Source organism: Zonotrichia leucophrys, chromosome 3 (assembly GCF_028769735.1).
Source record: "Zonotrichia leucophrys gambelii isolate GWCS_2022_RI chromosome 3, RI_Zleu_2.0, whole genome shotgun sequence".
In the NCBI taxonomy this organism is placed as follows: Eukaryota; Metazoa; Chordata; class Aves; order Passeriformes; family Passerellidae; genus Zonotrichia; species Zonotrichia leucophrys.
In genome coordinates, this window is record NC_088172.1 from 71,111,687 (window position 1) to 71,130,971 (window position 19,285).

Sequence of the window (19,285 nt, forward strand, 5' to 3'; positions counted from 1 at the left end):
TATTAGGAGTTTTTCAGTCTTACTGAATTTGTTCTTCAAACAGTGTTTTCTCTTTGAAAACATTGTTTGAAAAAGACAAAGAACGTAAGAAAATGGCGTTTTCATCCGTAGTTTTTTTACTGTAAACTAAATCTTTGATTTCTTTTGGATGGTTTTTCAGGGTTTATAACTGATGCTAGTTTTAGGACATCTCTGAGAAGTCCAACAAAAATAAGGTGCCAGTAGCAGATCGTGCTCTGCATTGGTCTCATCATCCAGTGAGAGCATGTGAGGGATAAATGGGATGAAGCACCTTCTGTGTGGGGTGAAGTTAAATGTGCCTTGGTGCCTGCCGGTCGTTTCAGCCTGTGGCCCCACTTGAGGTTTGTTATCTGAAGTGGCTGCAGGAATTACAAAAGCTTCCCAGCCTCTCTTGGCACCGAGGGCGAGTAGGTGTGCCTAGTGATGTGAAGTATGGTGCCTCTTAAAATTGTTCCCTGGTTGTACTAGACCATTGATATTTCCCTTCCCCCTTTCCTCTCTTCTCACCCCTGGGGCATGCCTACACTTATTTACAACTATACTTAAACATGTAGTGCTTCAGTGAGCCAGCTATAATCTAAAATACTGAGTACCCTGGCAGCCTGCAGAATCCTTCTGGCAGGTCTTGGTAGACCGGTTAGCACAACTGTTCCAGGTTGATTCATCTCTATCACGTATTTAGTTCTTTTAGCTATCTGCATATTTTTTGCAATACTTTCCCTGCAGTTTCCCCCCCACCCTTTTGTCCTCGTTCTCTCAACCTCTGAAGACCTGGTTGTTGAATTATGGAAGCATTATGTAGAGAATTGTGTGTCTTAGCAGCTCTTGGTCAAATGATGTCTGTTGACCTTTGAATGCCCATAAATTTGAAGTGAGGTTTACTTTAAAATCTTATGATAGATTTTTTAGAGAAAAATAGAAAGGTTTTTTATAATTTTTGAGTCTTATGAATTAAAAAAAAAATAAATTGCCTTTTAACTTGAAATAGCTGTAAAAAAGAAATTGATAGAAGTTGATACTAAATGTGCACCAGTTGTTTAGCAGTCATAGTATGTTTATTTTTTAAATTTTCCTGTTAAAGAGGAGGATTTTTTATCTCCTGCTCTTAGGTAGTGTCAAGGTATAAGCCTAAAAAGATGTCTAAATATAATATATTTTAAACATGCTTGTTACTGATTCAAGGAATTATAAATTTCAGTGTACATTTTAAACATTGGTAAAATCTGGATTTACTAAGATGTGATTTCATTATTTAATTAAGTTGTTATGGCTGCTAAGCCAGTATTAGGAAGTCAATAACATTTATAGACAGAGTTGTTTCTAGCCCAGTGCTACCTAAAACATTGTATCACCTTTTTGTCTGCTTCAAAGTAATGTGACATTCGAGTCATTTAGGGAATTTTGTAAAACAGTAGTGTTGTTGTCTTTGAAAATTTTTTCAATATAAGAATGAATGTTATTTTTAAAACCTCTCAATAAAGAAGTGGACTAGTTAAGGTAGCTACAGTGCTGTAATGTAGACTGGATGTGTATGACACTTCTAGGTTATGTTGCAGTTGGTAATACAAAAAAATTCTGTGAGATGAAGTGGAAAAAAAAACCCGGACTCAACAATTGCAGCTGAAATAGACGGTTCCAGGCATGTCTTTTCCCACTGTTCTCTGGTTTTGTGGCGGCTATTTTTGTTAGGTTTGATTTTGGCTTTTTTGTTGGTTTTGTTTTCTCCTCCTCTCTCGATGTTAGTGTCGCAGTTGAGTTGGAATAGAGTAACTTGTAGCAGCGCTTGGCCTGGAATAAACCGAGGCGGGCCCTGCCTTGATTCTTGCCGCGGAGCCGGCGGGGCCGGGCGCTTGTGCAGCCGATGCGCCCCACCCATGGGGCAAGGAACAATGCGAGCTTTTGCGGGATCCCCGTAGGCAATTTTGAGGTTTGCAAAGGCTGGCTTACAACTCGATGCATTTTAACCTTATTACCTAGAAGGTCAGTTGTCACAGAACCTGTTTGTTGGGAATATTTGCGAATTCTTGAAATTTTTGGCAAACTTTCCCAGGAGTGGCCAAAACAGAAGTGTAGAACAGTGTTACAGATTACTCATAGCAGAAGGGAATCTCCTTTGCTCCTCTTCTTCCTCAGGTGTAGCTCAGGCTCCAAATATGACTTGGGTTAAAGCTGTAGCCACGGGAAGTCACCTGTGGTGTCTCAGTCTATTGGTAAAATTCTGTCATTTATGCCTGAAACATGAGAAAAATTGTAACTGAACTGCACAACTACAGTTTCATTGTGTTTCAACCCAGACCTCCTGCTCATTAAATGTTTGCACAGACATTTAGACAGGTGTTGTCTATGTATTTTAATTGGAAATAATGATCCTACATTGCCACTATATTGTTCTAGAGACTGCAAAAATACTGCTACATGTTATAATTTGTCATTTTAGATATTTCAACTCATTGTACTTGTCTATTCAGTTTGCATTTATCTGCAAAGTGTTTATTTTATGGTATGAACATTTAGGTTCCTTTGCATATTTTTGGTGAATTGCCAAAAGAATGAAAATTTTAAAATGAAATATGCTTAAGACATGTGAACTGTTAGTACATTATTGTTAATATAAAATTTCAGTTATTATATTAATACTGTCCTTCCATTTAATATAAGCAAATCTGAATATCGGCATTGAGAATTTCTCAAATAACATTTAAGCTTACATGATTTTTATTGTCCATTGAGGCTGATGTAATTGTAATTACTCAGTGCATGTACAAATGAGGGATAAGGGTTGCTAACATCTTGTGGAAAAGAAAGGGAATTTTTCTCTAAGTTATAAAAATGACCAAATGTAAGTATTCTCATTTCCAGAGCCAGAATTCTTCAAAAACAGTGAGTATTAGGCATAAGGATGCTACTCTGAAGAAAAGCACGAACAAACTATGCTAGAAACCATGCAGCCTCCAAGGAGAGAGCAAAATTATTCTCAGTTTCTGGAAGTACCAGTAAAACTTCCTATCTGTAAATTATATATTTATTAATCTTGAAGGATTCTAGCAATAAGCTTGTGTAGGGCTGGAGATTTGTCTGTTGTTGCTGTGTGCATTTGAAGTAAGAAACACAAGTACTTCTTGAAAATTCAGGAAAAAGAAAAGTTCTAAGACATCATTAAGAATATGGAGATATTACTGATAACAAAAGATGTCCACATGAAGGAGATGTCATGTGATAATTCTCAATCATATCCATTTATGTCTCTCTGGCTTACAAAAGGAAGCTGTTGAAACTACCGAGAAGTTGCATTTTTAAATTTAGTTTAGGCTGCTACCAGTGGAAGATGACTTTAGCCTCAACTGTTAGAACAGAAATGCTGCTTTGACCTTTGTAGCGTAGCAGTGTGTGAGCCGCGTTGTTTGCCAGCCTTCTGGGGAAAAATGCTTCATTCCAGCCTGTTCAGTCACTTCATTCTTGGCTAGAAATTGCTTGCAGACAGCAGGTCACATAATAGATCACTTCAGCTTGTGTCCTGATGGCATTGGATGATCTTCTTCATTCCAGCCAAATACATATTTACACCATGATTTCTTACACCATGATTTCTGCTTTTTAAAAGTGCGTTTTGATGTTCTCTCCCTTTCGACGGGAAGAGCGTGTGTCAGTTCTGCTGGGCCTGTGTGGAAATAGGGAGGAGAATCTGTGTGTCTGTACAGTTACTGCAAACTAAGTTATATGTGTCTGAGATGTTCCCCTTGGGAGGGATGCTGACCTTGTGGAGTTGGGATGCTTCTCGCTCAGTTACATTCCTCAGAGTAGGAAATGCTGACTCCAGCATCAGCATTTATTTCTCCTGTGCCTTTCTTTAAACCTGAGCATAAAATTGACATTAGAATGCAATTGTAGTTGATGCCAGAGTGGGAGATATTTCTTTTGATTCAGCTGACTTTTTTTTTTTTTTCTGGAATTCAAATGCATTTCCCCTGTTGAAGGAGAAGAGTGACTTAGTTGGAGAGCAGCCAGTGTTCTTCTCTTGTCATAAACTGGCTGATCTAGTTGGTGACTGGCAGTTAAGGATCCTTCAGGTGTCTGTCAAGCTATTTACTGACTGTACTTGAGCAATAAAATTATGTCAGCTGGTGTGATATTTTAGAGCAGCTGCTATTGCTGGCCACCAGCAAATGGGCTTTTGGTGTAAGAATCATCTTTCCTGGTCACCAAAATTGAACTGAGTTAGTTGTGTGCCTTCCCTTTATAGTTGTTGGAGAGAAAATGGCATTTAGTGACTGTTTTTTCTCACCTTAGGGTAAAAATCTGCAGTCAGATTCTTTGGAAGCAGCTATCTCCATTAACTAAAATATCTGGGGGCTGCTTGCAAGGTTGTAACAGGTGAGGATAGGATATTCCTGCTCATTTTTAATCCCACTTTCCTGAGCATTTATTTAAATGAAAGGGTTATAGGTTGTCATGCTCAACAGCTGATGGTTGCCAGTTGCCATTTATCCTGTCTGTGCTTCTCAAGACACAGATGAGATGCCTGGTGCCTTGGCTGTAGAGGTGCAGAAAGCTTCTGATCCTGGAAATGGCAGGTGAGGCTGAGGCATGAAGTGGTGACTGCCTGCAGGTATTTTTGCCTAAAAAATTTGTGTATTTGTGAGTTGAGCAAACATAAGAAGTTTCCTCTTGATTTGAGCATTAGGTAGAAAAACAAGGAGTTCTTCCTTTGTGAAGAACTAAGAATTAAGAAGAATTAATATCTTGTGTTTGTCATAATTATCTATTTAAAGGAGATTTTTCACAGGCAACTTGTGCTGGAAGTTGATAGAGGTTAGCTGTCTATTTTCCACTTCTGCTTTTATTTACTTATGTACCATTTCTCTCCTCGTCTACCTCACCAAAATACCTTTCCCTGTTTTCCTTTTTCTTCCTCTCTTAATTACAGTATTTCTGGAGAGCTTTCCTTAACCTATTTTAGTAAGTATCATAATTAACACTTAACCCTGTATTACAAACAGGGGTTTATTTTTTTTTTTTTGTTCTTTTTTTAGCTGAACATGGTTTACATCAGGTTTTTTTACTAGTGTCATGTATCTAACGTGTATCTATAGAATTGTACTCTAATTATACACTACTTCACTTAGTGAGCAAAAATACTTTATCATCTTCTCTTGCTTATTGTTGGTGAATACTTTTATCTGCTGAAGGCTTTTTGTATGCTTATTTTATCCATTCCTTATCCTTTATTGAATGTTTATCCAAGAGAGAAAACAAACCCTGTCAAGCAAACCAAAATTGCTTTATTTCTTATCTTTTTCTTTCCTTTTTTTTTTTTTTTTTGATCTGTAGTGAGCATGCTGTTTAGAAGGCTTATCTCTGCAGTGGTTTTTGTAAGTGTTTCATGTTTATGAAGCATAGTAAGCCAATGCCTTTTGAACTCTACAAATGAATATTAAATTAACTTCAGAAGACACACGCACTTAAGAGCTAAGCTGAACAATTTTGAGCAAGCAGGTTCTAAATTGAACACTTGCTTTTGCAGGCCCAGATCGCCTTTCTTCAAGGTGAAAGGAAAGGACAGGAAAATCTGAAGAAGGATCTAGTGCGAAGAATCAAAATGCTGGAATATGCGCTCAAACAGGAAAGGTATGCTGCTTTTGTGATGAGTGTGTGATGAAGAAATGCTGAAGACAGAAACTTTATTTTTGCCTTTGTATTTGACAAAACCAAGAAATGTTTTTTCTGTCTCTGCTCAGTTCTCAGATTGACAAATTTTACTGTACTAAATAAAACCACTAGTCTAAATGTCTGCATTATGATAAGAACAACAGCTAAAATAGCATGGCTTGAAAAACATGCTAACAAAACCCATAGCTGATCAATAATGAATGCTTTCCCTTGGTGAAATTCCACTAAACTGTACAGATTATACTCCAGAATTAAAGTGTATTTTCATTTTGTTCAGTGTAATAACTTTGTTTATTAATACATGTCAACTGAAATCTTGAATAACTGTCTTCAGTCTAATAATTACTAGTTTTTAATCTTGCTAAGTTTTTAGCCTTTTCACTATGAGAGACTATACAAGAATATCTTCTGGAGGTTAATTGTGTGATTGCAAAAATGATTATGTTTACCAGTTAATCAATGTCTATTTCTTGGTTCATGGACATTTTAGTACAAGTCTCAAGTTTACCATTTTATTCTTATGTATACTTTCCTGTTATTCTAACCTTTAAGGCAAGCAGAAATGCAGAAATCTCTCTGTTCAACTGAGTTATTTCAGGCCAAGTTTAATTTAAATTCTCTTAATTAGTGAAATGTCTTTTAAAATTCTTGAATGAAGAGTATATTTATGGTACTGCTGCAAAGCAGTCATTGCTTACATTATCATTTTCCTGTTAGATAATTCCTGCTTCTCTTTAATAAAAGAAGCCTCTGAAATAGTTTGTGTAGTAGAAATAAGATTTAAAATACACACATATGCAAATGAGGAATAGAACATCACTGGTAGATAATTTTAAAAGGACACCAATAGTTACATTACTGTATTGCATTCAGATTTGCTCAGCTTATATGGGCTATTTTAGCACAAGATGTGTCTTCTACCATCCAGTGTGTCTCTTTCTGGTAGCAACCAGTTAATCCACTGGTTGCATGGGGGTGCAGCCAGGGTTCTGGCCAGCAGTATCCCCAGGACTCCAGTGTATTTTCTTCTGTTTTGGGGAGTTCTTGGAGGAATCCTTAAGGTAGATGCTCTTTTTGCCTGGGCTTTGTTATGGTACCGATATTACATCAAAGAGCAAAGAAAAATACAAAGTGTATGCATAATGGAGTTTGCAGTTTATGGCTGTGGAAAGGCTTACATTTGAAGCATAATTACAGAGCTTAGTGTCATTGGTTCAGCTAAAAATATACTCTAAGTTATATATATATTCTGTGAAGATTTCTTGTATTTCAAAACTGGTGGAGCTATTCCTGATTATGTAAAAGTACCTCTAACACTTCATGTTCATAACCCACAGAAGTTAGCAATTTAAAATCATCAAACAATGTAAATACATTTTTGTATACTGTCAGAGAAACTTTGTAACATTAAAAAAAAACAAAAATCAAACTGCTATATGGATGGTGAAAATGTCCCTCAGTTTTATAGTGTAAAATCCACCTAAATTATGACATTTAAAACTTAATGCAGCAGTCATTAATTCCTAGTCCCTGTCAGGATTAGGAAAAAACACTCGGTGGCTTCTTATTACAGTTTTTACATCAGTATCTTTATGTTGTGTGTTTTTCTGCGGTGTGTGGCATTAGCCTCGGTTACTCAGGTCAGTAGGCTACAGTCAGCTGATCTGATCCAATGTGACAGTTCCAGAACGGGTGGTTCTCTAAGCAGATGTGGTGCTTGTGACTGGTGTGTGTGCTGGAGACAGCTATTTATGAGTTTGTAGTTTTAAACAGCAGTTTTATTTGCCAGTTTCTAAAGAAATAGTCTTGTATTTCTGCTGGAATTATCTCCCAGCAAGTGTTCTTGCTTGATACTTCAAAGAACGGCAACATACTGAGCTTGGAAGCACTGCTCCCTTTCCCAGCATTTTCCTAAATCAGTTGTCAGCCTGGTCAGGCAGTAATCAGGATGCTGGCATTTTCCATTGGGTTCTTAGAGCTGGAAAATGAGATCCTCCAAGGTAGGAGGAAGACATTCCCATCACGTTTGGGGAAGGTTGGTGCACTGTGAGGGGGCAGGGAATCATTCCTATATTCCATCATTTCAGCTCTGGCTGTGTAGTATTTCAGATCTTTCTCAGCTGGACGAAATAAATTATGAGTAACAGAACAGAATATGAAATTGTGGACCAGAGTACTCCATGTTCATAGTGCCCTCAGGAAACCATGAAAAAGAAATGAGAAACATTTGTTTTCTCAGGTACATGCTTCTATGAGCTGTTATTTATAGTGGCTGCTCTGCATTTCTTTTATCAACCAAATAGTTTCAAATTTTACTGTAAATAAACAACTTTGGGACCACTGTCATTGTTCTCTAATTCATGTCATGTCATTTTAGCATGGGTAAGGTAGAAAATAAGTTTTACTACTGATGGTCATGTTTTTCTGGCAAATTTAGTTTAATGTTTAGTCTTTATGTCAGTAATTGTGAGGTTACCTTCTTATTGTGTGTATAGCAAGCCAGGTAATTTCTGCTGAAGAGTCTTAGTAGGTGAAGTAGCAAGGAGCTTAGGAGGAGCTGGTGCATAGTTAAGTGCTAGCATTTTTCAATAGCAGTTTTGATGTAGTTTTGCCAGCATCCAGTAGATTGCAGTGTGAGGCTGTTCAGAGTTGAGGATTACTTTTTATGACTTTATCAATACTTGCTCCACCACCAGCAAGTTGCACTGGTGCCTCTGGATTTTCAGGACCTAGCTGAAACGCAGTACTGTTTCTCTCAAGAACATGTCCTATTTCGGCTAGTCTAGCTCACTTCCTGTCTTAACATATTTCAACCAAAGAGCTGGACTCCTGAGCCATGTCTCTAGAAAGAGTTGATTTAATTTTGTGTTGTTTTCTGCACTGATGTGTCTGATCAGTGTAAGGCTGGCGCCTTCTCCCCTGGGTAGAATATCTCGCTGTGCTGTTCCTGGCAGTCGTTCTTGTTTATGTCTCTTGATTTGGCGGCAGCTCCCAGATCTTCTACGGATGTTTTGGCAGGCTCCCGCAGCACAGCTGGATCAGATGCTTCAGGTCTGGCGACAGATATTTCCAAGAAATAGTGGCTTTTTTTGACTGGAATCAAATTTGTTTCTGTGTGAAGTATTCAGCAAAGTTTCACTGCACTCAGTCTTAGGGAACGTGGGTGAAGGCTTTTAGCATTTTCCTAAGCAATTCTTGTGTGGCAGCCATGTTGAATGTTTCCAAGCACTAAATAGAAGACACATAGTTTAATGAAAATACTGCTAAACAAAAGAGGAGAATTGTGTAATGAAGGGCAGAAGCCAGAGCAGTGATAATACTCACGCTTATCTGAGTAAGGGCATCTACCTAGGAACATAGTTTTACAGTGCTAAAATAGCTTTCTTTCAAATAACTGGAAGGCTGGTCTTCAGATAGAAAATACCTTCTATTAAGTTATATCCTTCAGGTAGTCATTTTCAAGACATTTTTCTGTCTCTGCATACTGTTAATAATTCATATGTAATTTTCAGAAAGGGAAGGTAAATCATTGAAGTTGAACAAGTTTCAGATAGTAAATCTTTGTTTCTTTTTCTCCCTTGCCACCAAACCACTGTACTTTTTTTCTGACCAGATGATAAAAAGGTTGAAGAAACTTTCATTTTCTTTGTACTTTTTTTACACAAAATATACTTTATCTCTTTTGTGTGATGGTAGTATCACACCACTGGGATGTGTGAGTTGGAATTCAAGGTGAGCTGCAGAAGGCCATTTTAAAGCTGTTAATAAACAGACCCTGTGATTTCTGCAAAAGTGAAAAAATTAAGCATTACAGGTGGGCAGCAGATATTCTGTCATTGTAAAAACAGATTAAATGAAAATGTGCTAATAGAATAAGTGATATTTTGAATTTGTGTAGAAAAGAATGAAAGGTTATTTTGTGAAGAGTTTCTTACCCTTTGATTGCAATATGTGTAACTGAAGGGTCAAGACTCCCTTCTAGTCCTGGAGTCTGAGTCATGGTGTTCAGCTCTTTCCTTAGGGCACTGTAGAAAGAAGATTGTTTATCTTTCATACCTGTGACATTTTCAGCTGTATCATAAAAAAGCATCTAATAGTAAATCTCATACTGTCTGAAGACGTGTGGAAGACATTTCCTAGATAACCTGTTAGTGGTCTATATTGATTTTATGGGAGTCTTTGGTAAAATTTTTCTGAACTTTAGAAGCTGACCTCCACTGAAAATTAGTTCAGTGTGTCACAAACTCTGGCATGATACTCATGCTTCTGTTTCAAGTGTGTGTCCTCCTCAGAGATCTGAATTTATACTAATTGAATTTAATTCAGGTTTGATTGTAGCACTGGGGGTTTTTTTTATCATTTTGTGCAGTCAGAGCTGTATAACTTTGTTTTTAACTTTTCCAGCAATATTGGAAATAAGGATTACTTTTTGGGGCTTTTCATCTCTTCAGTTGCCTCTTTGTTAGAACACTGTTCTTCTGCCTTTTCTCTAGTGCTACTGGTCTCTGCCTGCAATATACAAAGTTAGGTCCTTTGAAAGATGAAATCTTAATCCAGTTTGGCCCTAAAATAAATTTAAAGGGCCAGTGGTGTACAAGACCATGTAATCTACATTATCCTCTTGAAGTAAAGAATAGCAACAAAAGCTTTAAAAGCTGTTGTGTTATGAGGTGGAACCAGTTAGAAAATCCTGGTTACTAACAGTTTAAAATGGATTTAGAATGATTATTCTCATTCTGGTGAAATGATTTTATAATGCTTTTGATGAGTGGGGAAAACTTCAGTAAGAAAAAAGACTATTACTGTTGATTTAAGAGAGAAGTGAATTAAAAAGTGAACAACCATGGATTTAGGAGATTGAAATAAATATACTAAGAAGTTTAAAAAACTGCAGTCTGAATCTTTGAAAGATGGATTTTGGAGAACATGACATCTGAGGAACAGGAAAGGTCCAAAGAATGATCCTTTCAGTGAACTTAGCAAACATTTTACTTAGGCTGGAAATGATTAACAAAACTCGATAAGAAAATTAGTGAACGCATAGAGCATAGTGGAACTTTTTATAAAACCCACAAACTAAAAGCAAATGTCAGCTGCTGCAAAACTAACTTCTCCCTGAATTCTTTGAAGGAATGGAGTAGAACACAACATATGTCAGTAATCCAGATTAGAAGAGCAGAGTATTAATATTTGTTTGTTTCTGTTAAGTCAGATCAAAATAGATTACATATTAAGGTCTCTTGATTTCATGACTGCATAAAAAATTGTACTCTTTTAAGCTGGTTACACAGTGGAGGATTTCTTAATTCTTGATTAATCATTGCTTTTCATTAGTGGTGGTGGGAGAAAAGTATACATAGCATCAATATTTAACAATAATGAGAGGCAGTTGTTTTACTAGGGTAAATGGATAGTTGGAAAAGGAAAGATAAATATTCTGATTGAGCATTCAGCTTTGATTTTGTTCTACTCTTGGTTATTCTTTTCTGTACTGACCAAAATGTTTAACTTCCATCTATTACTTTTAATACATTTCAAGCACATCCTTTCTCTTTTCCTTGTTGAGTGCTGCTCAGCTGAGTTAGAGCTTAGTGCTCTGGCTCTTGAGAGTTAGTTCTTCATCTGTTGATGTTGCTATGCCTAAGAAGCACTTCTTCACTCTTCACTTACCCTTCTCAGTCAGAATTAAATGTTTATTATAATTAAAATGCAGCTGGATTGGTAGGAAGCTATTACTGTCGAAATTGAAACATAAGAACTACAAAGCATTCTTCAGCACTATTTTGTTAAAAGTAATGGGTTTTCTTGATGAAATAGGAAAAGGCAAAAGAAAACAGTAATATAATGAAGATGTTTAGGAAGCAATCTAGAGGTGCAGGTAACTTGAAAACATTTTCTGCAGCTGTTCTTGATATAGTCATGCGATTTTAGTGAAAACTTGCCTCATACAATTACAAAGTGTCAAACCCATTAATTTTTTTAAAAATAAATTTTAAGTGGAAGAGCTCCCTTGTGCCTAGTGGAGCTAATGAAACTCCTTTTCATGTTGGTGCATATGAGAGGTTTATTTTTTTTGGTCTTTTTCAGCCTTTTTTTTGCTACTGTATACTTCACTTTGTCCATTTGTGCTTGAACTGCGTGTACATGTGAGCTGTTTGATTGTTCCACTACTCCCAGGCTGCACACACAGCATTTCCTGAATTCTCAGTTTTTTGTTTAGAGTAGGAACTGGTGCAAGTGCCACTCTTCTACCCAGTTGTGAAGGTATAAAACTTGCAGTTTTGTACTTTTAAAGTGTCAGAGAAGGAGGGAACAGATTGCAAAACTAGAAAAGGCTCACTTTGCCTCACTTTCTCTACTGCAGTGTTATAAGACTACTATAATGAATCTTGAATAACTTAAATGTGCCTGTGTAGTACTGTTCTACTGTGGTGTTATTATGTGTATTTTAAAGTCTGTACATACTGTGTCTTTAGGACAAAGCTTCTCAAATTAAAAAGCATTTCCATTTTTTTTGTTGCTATTCTTGTTCATTGTATGGCATGCTTTGTGGGGCTTATTATATTAGACCTTTTGAAAGCTAAATAATTTTGGAAGAAAGTCTCCATTTTTGCCCTTGGTCAAGTGGCAGACCTAGCAGCTTTGAGACAGAGTGGTGTGGGTGAGCTGTCATTGCTAAGTCTCGTTTAGAACAGTTTTGGCTGAGGGCCTGCTGCTGTTGGAGAGCACAGCATTTCGAAGAATAAAACTAAAAGTAAATTTGCTTACTGGAGTGACAATCTGAGATATGAAGTAGATGGCACTGAACTGACATGGGTAGTAAAAATGTTTCATAAATGTTGGCTAAAAAGGAAGGGCTACGGGGTTGGGAGGGGAAGCAGAAGAGTTGCTTGTGTCCACAGGGAAGGAACCTTTTCTGTAGCAAGAACATTTTGTAAAATCTGCAGTCAACTGCTCTGTGTGTTTCCTCAGTATTCACTATGCAATTACGTGTAACCCTTGGAAAAAATATTTCAATAAAATTACCTATCTGAAGTCATGGTAAAATTACTTGGCTTGCTTTGTTCCTAGCCTAGAAGAAAGGAGTGGCTTTTCAATTGAAAACAGATGACATTTATGTGTTTAGTGATATCCTTTAAATGTACTAATAGATTTTAAAAAAATTTTTTGTTTGGTTTCTTTGCAGGGCTAAATACCACAAATTAAAATATGGCACGGAATTGAATCAGGGAGATATGAAGCCACCGAACTATGATTCTGGTAAGAATTTAATGACAGTGAGTTTATTACTGGCATAAAAGCTTTAGTGTGTTATGTGCAAATGCTGAATTGATAGTATTGATAAAATAAGTCTCCTAATGGAGCATTATGAATAGAGATAATTATTCAAGCCTATATTTTACTCTTGTACAATTAAAAATATATCCTAATGCTCTAAGAGTCTATTAATAAATCAATTTAGTTTAGATTAAAAAAAAATCCAAACCCAAATGAGCAGACTTCTCTTGGAGAGAGTAGTTTTTCTGTCCCTTAGTGATGTGTATGGATATTTTAGAACAGGATGATACTAGATTCACAGCAATAGAATCCTTTTATCTCTGGATAATTCTTCTGAATGAAATACATAATTCATAATTTTTTGGTTCAATTACCTCAGTAGTATTCCAGGAAAAAAATAATTAAAGTGCATTTTAGACATAAGTGAGAGTTTTTGAACAGGAGATTTCAAATTATCATTGGACATGCATTTAGTTATTTCAGTTTTTTGCCTTGGTCTCTGGAAAGCTGATTTGTTTTCATCTCCTACTTCACACAAATAGATTTAAGCACTGAATTGGGGAAATTAAGAATTTAAGTTACTTCCTTTTATCCCTCTATCTCCCTATTCTTTCCTCTGAAGGAAAAAGTATTAAAAAAGGGTACAGAGATCTGGCTAATGGTCAAGGCATTGAAAAAATAGGTAATGTTTTTTGTGTCTCAATCTCCTGATGCTTCTACTGCAACAAAGTTGGAACTACCTATATGTAAAGGCAGAGCATAGAATGTCTGCAAATCTCATCTCTGTCACTTGGTTTATGGAGGGGATGGTCTAGCTGACTATCATGGTGATTTCTTACCTCATTGGATTTAGAAGGTCATGAAAAGACCCCCAAACAAACAAAAAATCCAACCCCATACCAACTAGCTGAGCTTTACACCAGGCTTTTCTTGTCTAAGTTTTTAATGAGTTTTTTAGAAATTTTATTTCATGCAATTATCAGCTTTATTTCCTTAACTGAAGAAATACTGAATTTGGTGCTACTAAGTGGAAGACTTCAGTCTCTTTCTGGACCTTTAGAAAACTTTGTCCTGATCATACCACAGCCCTGGGCAGCCATGGTGTTTTTTTGTAACTTCTCAGGATGCAGCTACAGCACATTGCTGCAGTTTCCAGCTGAGGAATGTAGTGCGAGGCCTGGCTTGCCCAGCAGAGCTCTAGACTGTGGATTAATTCTGCAAAGTCAACATTGTGGAAATACTTCAGCTAAAATGCCATTATTCTCATTTATCCCATTGTATTCTATATACAGCTATCAGAAATGTGTATTTTCATTCTGTATCAAATCTGGACTGATGACTTAAAATAGAAACTTTGTTCTAATACTATTTTGAAGTTGTCTTTGATAGATATCTATGTTGTGTGTTGATATGTTCCCATCGCCCTGTCCCTGTTTTTCCTGCCCAGTCATGAAAAAAAGTCAAAATGTTGGTAGTAGTTCTTCCACATGGATCCTTGTTGTTTTCTTTATGATCTCTTGGTGAGTCTGTAACACAATTTTAGAAGAAAGATTTCAATCTCCTGGTAAAGGGATACTTTAAAAATAAAATTATTTATACAGTTTATCTATGTATACTATATGTACTATATCTTCTGCTATAATTTCCTCATAATGTGAGTCTCTTCACTCTTATCTGTAAACCACTGCTACTGCTAGCAGTCATCACTTTTGAGGAGACTAAGCACAAGAGAATTCTTGCCTCTGGATATACTTAACAGTGCCTTCAGAAGAGTGGGTTTTGCTTTCAAAAGGAATTTTCAGGCAGATTTACCTCAGTCATGTTTTAATAATTATAGACTGAGCTTTGGTAGCTGTGCATTGGATCCAGCTGTGTCCAGTTGTCATTGGAAGATGATTGTGCATTTGATTATTTCCTGTGGTTGCTATTAAATAGATTTGTGAATATGAGATGTCCAAAGTTCATATGTCTCTCCTTGCATGTGAATTCTGATTAGTATTTAATAGCTTCTTTGGGTAGGTGGTGGGGCTTTTTTGTGCAGTATTAATTGAGTTGTTTAAAGGTAAGTGACTTCCTGATGAGAATAATAGCTCTCACACGTCACATATTAAGTTACTCATAGGAGTATACCACAGGTTTTTCTGGTTCTTAGGTCTTGTTTATACAGGAAGTTTGTTCATCCTTCAGTGTTTGGACCACAAGATTTTAAAGTTTTGTAGAGGCTTTCATAGATAATAAACCAAGGCATTTTATCTTGGGAAGCATATGTATCTCCTTGAGGAGAGGAAAAAACCCACCATCATGTGCTGTGAAGCTATATATGGAATAAATGTGTAGCTGTTGGTTGCCAGCATGCTGATAGTTTTCTTAAAAGAACAGCCACATAGCCACATAATATTTTTTAATTTTTTTTTTTAGATTTTCCTGGAGTAGTAACTTTTGGTTACAAATTTATGGTTGGGGAAAGTGTGCTGAAAATTTTTAACAACTTTTCAAGTTAAAAAATAGTCCCTATTTTTTGTTTGTTTGTTTCTGCAAAACTAATGCAAATAAGGATTAAATTGATGCAAGTAGGTCTGTTGATTTATGTTGAACTGTCAAGTGTAAAAAAATTGGGAAGTTGTAAACCAATATCGTGCTGCAGTTAGCAGTTAAAGATATTTGTATTCAGACTTAATGTGAGCAGCAATTATCTTGGGAGGCCAAAGCAAAAATTGGACTGCAGACTGACTGACATTATGTGCCCCTAAAGGAGTAAGGAACTTGCTCTCATAGAGGAGGAGTGCTTAGGAGTTGCTTAGGAGTTAGGACTAGTGGAACTTGCTCTCATAGAGTGGGATGTACCTGGAAATCTTTATGTGGATATAGTACTACAAATGTGCTGTGTGCATTTTTTTCCCCCCCTTCATTATTTGCACTTTGAATTTTGGTATTAAACCATTCCTAATAATTTTAAGGCAGATCACTTTTTATGTGGATGGGCATCTTTTATGCGAATTGGAAAAAGAAAAAAAAAGTAATAAAATAATCTTTTTCAGATGAAGGGAATGAGACTGAGATTCAGCCACCACAGAACAGCCAGCTAATATGGAAACAAGGACGACAGCTGTTAAGACAGTAAGTGTTGAAAAAAGGACTCAAATACTGAATGCAAAGAAAGAATCTGCTAATGAAATATGATGGTGATGGTATTTGATTTTTTGATTTTTTTTTCAGTTGTATTTTACTGAAAGAAAAGCTAGTGTGTGTGATGAAGTTCATTGAGCTTCTGCACTGCTTTTCCTTGGGTTTTAAAAAATTTTAATATTTCATAACTTCAGATGAGAAGCCTTGTCAAATCACAAACACCTGATCTCATTTACTTTTCTTTCATGGAGTATAATAAGCCAGTCTGCTTGGGAGAACAGTGGGTCATGACATTTTGCAATTAAAAAGCTAAAGACACGTGATTCTGCTAAGAGCTGTGTAAAATAAAAACAGCTGGCATTGGAGAAGGAAAAATTTTATTTTGGCTTGCTTAAGTTGCAGAAAAGATTAACACCCAGAAGGTTAAGACTAGATGTTTTCTAATTCTTGTTCATCTCAAAGAAGCAAATGTCTCTTAATCTAAATTAATTTTTGAATTGTGATCATAGTAACTAAATTAATTGCTATGATATTTGGTGTGTTACAGAGGATTAAATGAGAGTGGACTGAGACAGTAAGGATGGTCTGGAACTTACTTACATTAAAAGACCTTTTTCCAAGGATTTGTACAAAAGTTAAATTCATTGGATGTCTTGTACAGGCTTCTCTTTTGCAAGAGCTCAAATCTTTGCCTGCATGTTGAATAAATGTAACTAGAGTGGTTTTGACTTGGATCAGTGATTTTGAAGATGAGTCATTCCATCTCAGCGCAGTTCATGCAAGAGTGACACACTGCTGAATATAGAGTGCATATTACTGACAGACTCTGTTTTGCATAGGTGACTTGTTTGATTTTTCTGTAGCCAGCAATCAGTATTTCTCTCCTAATGTGGTTATGTGAATGATATTAAATAATTGGAGGAGAATGTTCTTGCAGGAGAAGTGCACGTCCCTGATTTGTAGCAGCTGTCACTGTAAAATAGCATTTCCTTTCTTCAGAGTTGTCTAGAATATTGACAATTTAATCAATTCGCTGCTATTAACTCCATGTTCTAGAGGGAAGGACACAAACCAATTTCTACTTTTTCTTTTTGAAATCATTATTTCCCTCCTGTTTCTCTCAAGGGCAACATGGCATATTGGTGAGAGTCAACTTTAAAACTACAGAGCCAACTTTGGGCTGTGAAATCTATACAATGATTTTTACTGTTCAGTGTTTATATGGACAACAAATTTTTGCAGATCCATTGCAGAACAAAGGAAAGGCAAGACAGATTTTATCAAGTCTAGTCCATCATAAATAACAGCTCTTACTAATGGCTACAGCTAAAGAATTTAGGTTTTATTCCATTTTCTGGTCTTCTAATAATGTTTACATAAGGAACATATCTACTGCTTCTTGTGTCTAGTTTCCATGTGTCAAATTATAAAAATACTTGTGCATGCAACTGTGGTGATTTTTATAAAGCAGTTGTAAATATTTTAATTGAAAGTGCTTTTCCATCCATTTTAGTAGATGAATGAATAACGTATTGTATAACCTCTGACTGCTAGGCTCTCTGATTTTTTTTTCTCAGTGACTGTAGAGGCTGGTACTGCAAGAGGCGATCCCTCTGCAGCTGGTACAGGATGATTTACAAGCATGTTTCACTAGCTCAGCACCGGAGTTCGCTAAGCTTAGGGATTGAGGATGAGTTCAGGGAGAAGTTCAGCCAGTTGCTAAGCTAAGGGATTGAGGATGAGTTCAGGGAGAAGTTCAGGGAGGAATTTCATGTTTTGTAGAAGTGACACGTGCAGAGGAGATTAGCATGAGTTCTCTTCCTTCAGGTATCTACAAGAAGTGGGCTACACTGACACGATATTGGATGTGAAATCAAAACGAGTGCGAGCTTTATTGGGCCTCTCAAGTGATGCTTCAGAAAAAGAGAACAGAAATCAAGAGCCAATGGTAAATGGCACAGAGGGCCAGATTAAAGAAAACGCCATGATCGGGTAAGCATCAAGATGACTTTGTTCTATTTCTGCATAAATGCACTTAGTGGTGTTGAACACAATTTTGTTTACTGAGAAGATTTCAGGATTTTTTCTTAGTTTGAGATTAGAGCAATTCTAACTAATTTTATTATATTAAGCAGTAAGTATGGGAGTAATTCTTTAGATTCAAATCTTGAAAGCACCATAATTTTTTTTTTCCAGTTGGATGGCAGCACTAAGTCAAATCAAGCCTCTTTTGAGATATGATTGCTAAGTGTTTAGAAGTCAGTGTTGTTTCAAGTTAATGGTTTCTTTGTATTGCTGGACACTTTACTGTGTAGGTTGCAGGCTTTGCTCTTCTGGTCTGTGCTGACTACGACATGATAAACTATATAAGAGAAGGAATTTATTCGCTAAATCTGAAAAAACAAAGTCACTCATTACATTCTGAGTCTGAAAAGTTTTTGGTTTTCTACTGACATATGTAAATGTGACTGAAGTGTAAGGTACTAATTTCTGTATTTTAATATTTCTAATAATACGGAAAATCAGTCAAAGACAGTAAAAGCTTGTTCTCACTTCTTCTCTTAAGTAATGTTAAAACTTAAGAGGCTTTTTTCCCATTTTCTTCTCTTTTCCATGCAGTGTTAAAAAAGATAAAAAAGTAAGTTAAACTGAACTCTAAAGACTTCAGAAAAACAATCTGTTCATTCTTGTTTAAGATACTGTAGTTGCAAAACTGGAAAAATAATGAAAATTATGCAGAATTGTAGGAACAGTAGATGAGGTAGCTATTTTTAGTAGTAGCACAGCTTTCCTCAGAAATCACTCTTTTTTCCTTTTCTGTATTCATGGAGCAAAATTCAAGACCATTATTTTCTAAGACCTAATACTGTTATATATACATCCTATTTTCTAAAAAGCATTTGTAAGATTTCATTATACTCTCTGGATAGCTGCAGCAACTTCAGGCCAACAAGTTACATAAGGGCAGAAGTTCATTGTTATGTAATTAAATATAATGCTGTGAGATGGAAAACTTGAATGTGTGAGAAAACCTGCAAGCTACTAAAATATATTGTGTTGCTACATAGTTGACAAGTCATGTCATTTATGTACAACGGCTTTGTTTGGAAGAACAAGGAATGCTTGATAGCTTGCAATAACAGTTCTGGTTTGATTTCTGGTGAAGGGGAAGTGTGTAAATAAAGCTTCTCCT

The 19,285-nt window shown here is 36.3% G+C and overlaps 1 protein-coding gene across 6 annotated transcripts in view; it reads left to right on the forward strand.

Moving 5' to 3' along the window:
- Positions 1-19,285, forward strand: part of STRN (striatin) — a 67,465-nt gene that overhangs the window by 7,416 nt on the left and 40,764 nt on the right. For all 6 annotated transcript variants that reach the window (XM_064708763.1, XM_064708764.1, XM_064708765.1 and 3 more), the window contains exons 2-5: positions 5,543-5,646; positions 12,875-12,948; positions 16,005-16,083; positions 17,920-18,084. In XM_064708763.1, the coding sequence (XP_064564833.1) occupies positions 5,543-5,646; positions 12,875-12,948; positions 16,005-16,083; positions 17,920-18,084 (422 nt within the window). The remainder of the gene's footprint in view (positions 1-5,542; positions 5,647-12,874; positions 12,949-16,004; positions 16,084-17,919; positions 18,085-19,285) is intronic.